The sequence below is a fragment of the Anopheles stephensi genome, chromosome X (genome assembly GCF_013141755.1).
Source record: "Anopheles stephensi strain Indian chromosome X, UCI_ANSTEP_V1.0, whole genome shotgun sequence".
NCBI lineage: Eukaryota > Metazoa > Arthropoda > Insecta > Diptera > Culicidae > Anopheles > Anopheles stephensi.
In genome coordinates, this window is record NC_050201.1 from 14489048 (window position 1) to 14496841 (window position 7794).

Consider the following 7794-nt stretch of genomic DNA (forward strand, 5'->3'; position numbering starts at 1 on the left):
GAAAGGACACACGCGGCAGCACTGTTTTAAAAATTGTAAAAGAAAAAGAGAGCCTTTTTTGGTGGAATCTGTACATAAAATGTATAGTCCTGCTGTGCATTGTGCAGGAACTTCGCTTTGATATTATTGAAGCTCCGAAAACATGTATGCTACACAGGTGCTATAATTAAAATATATTTTATTATTGTAATTAAGAGGAATTTAGGAAACTAAAAACTTCCACTACGAGTGGAGGATTTAAAATGGGTGATGATGAATATGGGAGTATGGGAGCCGCGCCATCTGTCTGTGTGTGTTTTTTTTATAATTTTTGTTTGGTTTTAAAATAAAAAAAAAACAATGAGAGAACTTACACAATACAGACAAATTTACAGTGAAATTGAGCAAAGCATGCTTGCGCGATTAAAAGAAAGCTCCCTCTCCCTTATTATACATAGAGGCTAGATACGATAATAATTAACCCAGAAGGAAACGTATACAGCCACACAGGACACACCCACACACACATTTTTACATACATCACATTCGCCCACATTATTCGCAAAATTTAAAATTATTGTTGCAATACCACCGCGAGGAATTATTTTGTTTTTTTTTTGGAAATTAAAAGTAGTCCCTTTCAATTGGATTTCAATGACCATCTATGGTTTAATTAACCGACCCCAAACGCTGGGCATGGGCGTACGATAACCACAGCAACAGCTAGAGGCGGCTAGATGTTGCTAACTAATGTTTAGCATATTATTGTATTTAATACAGGAATACCCTAATGCCTTGCTCATCCCTTATTGCTCTTTCTCTCTCTCTCTTTCTCTTTCTCTCTCTCTTTCTCTCCCTCGAACTCACATCCCTATCCATCCATACAAGAGCACACATACACACCCACACACACAAACACTCATTGATCGAGAGCTTTTGTTCGTTTTAGTGCGCATCGCCTTATCATATTGCACCGTCTGCTAACCCGAAGTCCTTATCCTGCTACTTCTATAAAGGGCGATTGTTAAACCTAATACCTTCCATGAGACGACAGATGAAATGTTTAAATGCTTCCTGGGAAAAAGAAAGAAACCGGATCGAATGTACTATGGGACCGGCCCATTCGGATGGCGGATCGGCGGAGATGGCGGATTCACCTACACCACCCATACTATTACGGGTTCGAATCGTGTGCGTGTGTGTTTGTGTGTGGGTTAGCATATGTAAGGGAGAGGGGATGCATCCGGTAAAATCTAACATGGCAAACCTCAATCTTGTGTGTGTGTCTCGAAGGGTTTAAGGGTGTGTGACAAAAAAAAATAGCCAAACTTAGTCTTCTCTAAATGAATACGGAAATGAAGTTCGCACAATCGCGTCCCGATTGTCAGTTGTCGTGCTGCATGCTATTATCACCGTGGTCGTCGACCATCTCCATCGCGGTGACCGTGGCCGCCACCATCGGTACATCGTCCTCGTCCTCAATTTCCCCATCGCTGTCGTCTACTTCGTGGAAGATGGCAGGCTTCACGATCCTTTCACCGACCGCGTACTCGTCCTGCCCGGGCGAACCGATGCCCTGCTGCTCCTGGTCGTCAATGTCGTCCGGCGGCGGTGGCCGCGGATAGTTACCACCGGCACCGGGATGATGGTGATGCTGCTGCTGCTGCTGTTGCTGCTGCTGCTGCTGCACGTGCGGGATCTGGTGATGCTGGTGTAGCTGCTGCGAGAACAGACTGATCTGGTGCTGCCGAAATCGGTTCAGCACGTCAAAGTGTGTGTACAGGTTGGTGGAGTTCGCTTCGCTCGGGTACAGGTGACGATCGAAGGCGGCCCCGAGCCGCTTCAGCAGCTCGGTAAACGCTTTCTCCTCCTTCCGGATCCACGGACGGTGGTCGTCCTGGATCTGATATGGTGTGACGTGCACGTGCACATTGATGCACAGCCGGCAGAGCGTTTCCAGCAGGCTGCGGGATGTGATCCAGGTGTTTTTGCCACCGCCGTGCCCACCGTCCAGCCAGTACATGTCGCTGATGCGCGACACCAGCCGCATCATCGTGCTGTCGTCCGGTGTGAGCGTTTTGTAGTAGTGAAACTCGTAGATGAATTGGTTCAGCACCACGCAACCCTTGCTAAAACCGATCAGCTTTAGGCTCGCCTTGTCGAGATTTAAATTTTCCCGCCACCACAACAGTTCCGCCAGATTCGGCTCGGACGTCTCGGTACCGGTTCCGTCGTAGATATTGCTCTGCGAGAGAGAAGAGAACACCTTATTCAGCGCTCGCGAAACGCGTTCCGTGAAGCTTACCTGCAAAATATCGACATTGCTCTGTTTGCACGGCTGTACGTCACTACCGTAACCCTTGGTGCTGGAAGCGGTGAGCAGCTTGAGCAGGAAGTCCTGATCCAGTATTGGTTTCGTTAGCTTTTTCGTGAGATTTATCAGCAGTCTGAAAAGCCAAATCGTCAGTAACAAAACAAAAAAAAAAACGGCAGAACGGAGCAGCTCTTCACTCACTCTTCGAGATGCTGCAGGGAAAAATGCATCGGCGTGTGGTCCGGTATGCCAGCGTTGTTGCCCCGCACAAAGTTATCGAAGCAGCTGAACGTGCTGTACTCCATCCTCATCGGACGCACCACGACAATGTGCGACTGGGGGAAGGATTCGCGCAGCAGCAGTGCCGTATTTTCCAAATTCCATTTAATGTAGTTCTTGTTGTCCCGGTTCGATTCCATCTTTTCCGGGATATCCTACCGGTGCGACAAAAGGGAAAGCATGAATTGGATGTTGCGTTGCAACTATACGTGCCCAACCTACCTGCACATCACCACCGAAGTAAATGATTGCACTGCACTTGTCCTTCGACGTGTTGCTGCCGCGCAGCAACGGTGGACAGTAGATAATACTGTTGGTACGGTTCTGGTAGCCCTTCACGCCATTGATCCGGCAGGGCGTACCCTTGTTACTGCTTGCCTGCACCACCGGTGGCTGTACCGGTGCAATCGAGGGTCCGGTGTCCGCTTCCGCATCCTTCGGAGCGAGCGACGTGGTTGCCGTTGGTGGCGGCTCGTTGCAGCGTACGTTACTCATCGTTTATCGGGCTGCCGGGGGGTTTTTTTGTGCACATCAACCAAACCTCTGGAAGCGGAAAGCAGAGACACAGATGGAATACATTAGTACGAATTAAATTAAACGTCTGTGGATATTTACTTCACCAATTAATCTTCTGCACTGAATGCTTCCCACACAATATTAGATGTATCACGACTGACGTACCGTCCGAAAATGGCGGCAATCGGTGGTCAAAAGGCGAGAAGCCAGCCAGACGGTTTCAAACGGTTACTGTGATCGGGGTGCAGATTATTGCGACGCCTGTCATCTCATGTGACGGCCGGTTTCCATAGTTACAAGCTTCTGCTCGCTCACTCACTCTCCAGACAGACGCTCTCACTCTGTCTCTTTCGCATAGAACCATTATTTTTTTTAGAAAAGGTACATAATTCTTGACTAGCTTCCAATGGAATGTTGGAACAAAATGACCCAAAAACCTATCGACCATCGTTCAATTTTCGGATTGCTACCGGATCAACCATTTTAACACGTGACGCAAAGTTCTGAGGGCGCTTCCGACGACGCAAAGCGAAGAATGGTCGCATGACGAAACCGCGCAGACAAGAAACCAACATCAATATGCCCGATCCGATCTTTCCGAACCAGTCTGCTGCGTTGCCAGTCTGCGCGCGCGCATTCTCAAACTCTTTACCGTCCGAATGTAATGGCTGCAGATGGCGTGGACGGACGGTTGAAAGGAACGGGAAAGGGAAGTAAAGGGCGCGCGCATCAGACCAAACCCAAGACCGAATGTTTAAAATTAGTTCTTGTTTTTGCCCGTCTAAATTTACTCAGCATTACAAACAGACGGAGAGCATTCGGCGCAACATAGATACACTCTGGCACGGTCGGCTGTTCACAGTGCGCTATCCGTGTCCGTGTGTGTGTGTGTGTGTGTATTTTCACCCTCTTTCACAACACCACAACTCGTTACATCGTCGTCATGCGATCCAGTCACGGGCAAGTGTCCATCTACTAATCGTCTCCTTCATCCGAAACATTCAAACGTGTTGTGAACTACCGGGGATGTGAGTTCCGCCCCGAGAGGAAAAAAAAAAAACAAGGAACACCTCACCCACTGTCACGAGGACCCGGGAGGAGCGGGACGTGCCACACACGTCTGGTGTGAGCGTGTGTGTGTTATTGTGGGACAGCCAGCATTTGTGTTCCAGCCAGTCTAGTGGTTGCGGAAAGCGGAAAGAAAACACGATAAACCCGTACACAGGCGACGAGTCAAACCGAAATGATCCGGCAACGTTCGTCCGTCCGGAGCCGCGGCTCATCCTCCACCACGATCAGCGATCCACGCGAGAAGGTAAAGGACTGCTGCCGCAAGTTTGTCGCGTTCATGTGCACCCAGGTCGGGGTGGGTGGGTTAATAGTGGCGTACGCGCTCGTCGGTGCCGCCAGCTTCATGTCGATCGAAACGCAGGAACCGAACCCGCTGATCGAGCATGTCGTCACGCTCCGGCGGAACTGTGCCGCCGAACTGTGGGACGTCACGGAGCAGCTTAACCTGTTCAACAGCTCGATCTGGCACTACGAGGCAGATCTCGTGCTGAAACGCTACCAGGACGACTTTGCCGAAGCAATACGGCGCGGGTACGATGGCCGGTCGCCGGAAGAGGTGTGGAACTTTCCCGCCGCGCTCATGTTCTGTCTCGCCGTCTTTACGATGATCGGGTACGGTAATATGGTGCCGCGGACGGCTTGGGGTAAGGGTGCGACCGTCATCTACGCCACGTTCGGCATTCCGCTGTACATACTGTACTTTATGAACATGGGCAAGGTGCTAGCGTCGACGTTCAAATGGCTGTACACCTGGTTCCACGAGTGTAGCCACCGGAGCGACGAGGACGGTGGGTTAGCGCTGGAGGAAGGGCCGGGTGGATTGGCGCCCCGGAAGCGTATCATCGTACCGACGACCGCCTGCCTGTGGGTAATCACCATCTACATCGCCACCGGTACAATCATGTTTGCCGAGTGGGAAAAATGGACGTACCTCGATTCGGCCTACTTTTGCGTGACGAGCCTGTGCAAGATCGGGATCGGTGATTTGGTACCGGGCGCGAACATACTGGACTCGCAGAGCGGCAAACCGACCAAGCTGGTCATCAACTTCGTGTACATGCTGCTCGGGATGGGGCTGGTCGCGATGTGCTACATACTGATGCGGGAGGAGGTCCGGATCAAGATGCAGGAGATCAAGGAGGATACGCGCCTGTGTCTGGAGGATCTGAGCGCCAAGTTTGCCAAGTGCTGCGGTACGAAAGACTCGCAGTACTACGACTAAGGTGGGTGTGTGGGTGGTGAAGGAAAACTCAGCGGATCATAGTATAAGCGGATGCTTAGGGGGGGGGGGGGGGGGGGAGTTTCTCTCCTGGTGCCTTAAAGAGTATCGTCCTATAAGCGGATTGTGAGGTCCTAGGAGATTAGATCATTTACTTGGTCCTAATCCTCCTCTAACGGGGGCCTGGTATAATTCAGCTTAGAGCCTCCAAAGAGGCGCTTGTGATCCGCCACCTGAATTCATCCCTCAACACTAACACTGACAAATGCCGTTCGCTCTACTTCCAGTGACCAATTCCATGTCAATGTTTAAGGAGCAGCAGCAGCAGGAGATTATGCATGATATGATGCCTTCCTAGCCGTAAAACGCTCATGTATTAGTAGTGTAACAACTTTTGTTTATCAGGATTATCAAGCGTATAAGCGTACACAGAAGCAGTGCCCAACAAACCACAACAAATGTGGAAGAAACGTGGAGCTACAAAAAAAAAAAAAACAAAAGGATAAAGAAAAAAATGTTTTGTAATCATTGCACGTTCATCAAAAAATAAAAGCCCGCTCAATCAATCGATTTCCTGGCGTTCAAGAGGTTTGTCCAGCAACAATCAGCATTTCGCTTTCCATTCCATCAACGCCGGGCGCGCCTTTCCTTTGCCTACGCCAAGATGAGTAGTGTCGCGAATCGGTCAACTGCAGCAGGGCACAATCCGCTGCCACTTTTCTAATCCCGGAGTATTTTGTTTGACGAATCGAGCCCCCCTGAGAGGGGAAGGGGAAGTGGGTGTTCGATTTCGGAAGTGGCAAAACAGAAGCTTGCGCGCGTCCGGTTGCATGTGTGGGTGTGTCTGTGTGTATGTCGATGCGGGCTTTGTTTTTGGTATGTGGGTGCGCGCTTTCCGCTGTATGCGCGTGCGTTTCCTTCCAGAGCGTCCGTTACCACCGCTTACCTTGTCCGTGTGTTTGTGCCTGTGTGTGTGTGGCTCGGTATGCTTGGGTACGCCTGGCAAGAATGCTAGAAAGAACATAAACAATGCTAAAAATCTTTGGCGCACTTCGCTCCACTACTTACTTACCACACAAAAAACGGATGAGCGTCCCGACGGGTGTGTGGGGGGTGGTGTTGGGAGGAAGGGCGGGGGGGGGGGGGTTGAATTTTCACCTCCCCCGTTGATTGCAGCCCACTCTAGGGTGGTGCGTGTGATGGATGACCCCTCGCGTACAGGGATATGGAAAAGGTTGATCTGTTGTCGGATGCTTTACGGTTTCACTGTTTTCACTGCGCTTGTTTGCGTTTATCGCTGTGTGAGTGTGTGCGTTTTGTTGTTTTTTTCCACCTCTTCTCCCACCCAAATCAAGGATCAAGGTAAAACTGTGCACACACACACCGCCTTTTTCCGCTGCCCCCCTTCCCTAGCCGCTACTCATAGTGCGGACGGGTGTGGAAAACGCGCCTTGCTGGGTCGTTCGGACCACTTTTCCGCTTTTTCGCGTGTTGGTCGGTTTGTTTTGTTTTATACCATGCAAATGGACGCTCCACATTGCACCATTCTTCCGTTTAGTTCGGTTTGTCCCGTTCCGGTACCGCTACTGGCCACCGGAAGTGGGCCTGCCTGTTTTCCACCGCTCAACACACACACACACACACGCACAAACACCGGACGCGGAGCAGTGTGTGCATCAGGCGTAAACAACTGCACCCGGTCCGTACTGTCTGCACTCGCCCTCTCTCTTCCCTTCTCTGCGTGCACAATTTGGGACGCCTAAACACACTCACACGCACCCACACACATACACACACGCACGTAAGCTGTGTTCAACTGCAAACAACAAATCGCGCGGATTTGTCACTAAACAATAGTAATGATTGGATGAAGGCTGCTTTCGACTCACACACAAAAACACTCGTTCTGTACCGGTTTTTTTCCTGTATGGGCAAGTGTTGGCACACCTGCAACTGGGGAAAAAAGGAGGGACGCGTACAATCCGCGGTACGCGGTTTTCGTCGGGAAAATCGTTGTGCTCGGTTTGTGCGCTTTTTTGTTTGGCTTTCCTTCGCCTGCCGCGCTTTTGCTTCCACACCGTGTACGTCTATTGTGTGTTTGCTGCAGACTTTTCGCTTGTTGTATGTTGTTCACACAGCTTTGCGCACACACGCACACACGACCAGTGCGGCTCAGTGTTGCCAAACGGTGCTGGGAACGCGGGCGGCCATTCCGAACGTCAACAAGCCGCCAACCGGCGCCATATTGCCGCCAAAAAGCGCTTCGTGCGTGTTTACGGTAGGTGGTTAGCGAGCTCGTTGGGCGCGTATGTTTAAAATTGGGTAAATAAATGATTAAAACGTTGATTTTTAAAGAATTATAACACAATTAGCTATGTAAAATAAAAATAAACGACTTGCAATGTATTTGTAGAAT

At 50.3% G+C, this 7794-nt stretch overlaps 2 protein-coding genes across 7 annotated transcripts; one reads left to right on the forward strand and one right to left on the reverse strand.

Moving 5' to 3' along the window:
* Window positions 1–158: 158 nt before the first annotated feature.
* Window positions 159–7565, reverse strand: LOC118509815 (UPF0565 protein C2orf69 homolog). Of its 6 annotated transcripts, XM_036050972.1 has the most exons (6): window positions 6451–7555; window positions 6325–6389; window positions 2795–3115; window positions 2495–2727; window positions 2285–2426; window positions 159–2224 (listed from the first exon to the last, which is right to left on the reverse strand). In XM_036050972.1, exons 3-6 carry the CDS (start codon window positions 3065–3067, stop codon window positions 1364–1366), a joined length of 1509 nt encoding a protein of 502 aa, XP_035906865.1. In that variant the 5' UTR covers window positions 3068–3115; window positions 6325–6389; window positions 6451–7555; the 3' UTR covers window positions 159–1363. The 6 variants fall into 6 exon arrangements, with proteins under 6 accessions (XP_035906865.1, XP_035906893.1, XP_035906875.1 ...); XM_036051000.1 differs by lacking the exon at window positions 6325–6389 and having other exon boundaries at window positions 7268–7565; XM_036050982.1 differs by lacking the exon at window positions 6325–6389 and having other exon boundaries at window positions 6451–7565.
* LOC118509837 (TWiK family of potassium channels protein 18) lies at window positions 3696–5948 on the forward strand. Its single transcript, XM_036051033.1, has 2 exons — window positions 3696–5382; window positions 5666–5948. The coding sequence occupies exon 1, from the start codon at window positions 4332–4334 to the stop codon at window positions 5379–5381; it is 1050 nt and encodes a 349-aa protein (XP_035906926.1). The 5' UTR covers window positions 3696–4331; the 3' UTR covers window position 5382; window positions 5666–5948.
* Window positions 7566–7794: the final 229 nt, after the last annotated feature.

Excerpts from the sequence above, each read along its gene's own strand:
- LOC118509837 (XM_036051033.1), top strand. The coding sequence starts at position 4,332 with ATGATCCGGCAACGTTCGTCCGTCCGGAGCCGCGGCTCATCCTCCACC.
- LOC118509815 (XM_036051000.1), bottom strand. The coding sequence starts at position 3,067 with ATGAGTAACGTACGCTGCAACGAGCCGCCACCAACGGCAACCACGTCG. Across the intron at positions 2,728-2,794 it reads ACTTCGGTGGTGATGTGCAG|GATATCCCGGAAAAGATGGA; the intron begins GTAGGTTGGGCA and ends TCGCACCGGTAG. Across the intron at positions 2,225-2,284 it reads GCAATGTCGATATTTTGCAG|AGCAATATCTACGACGGAAC; the intron begins GTAAGCTTCACG and ends TCTCTCTCGCAG.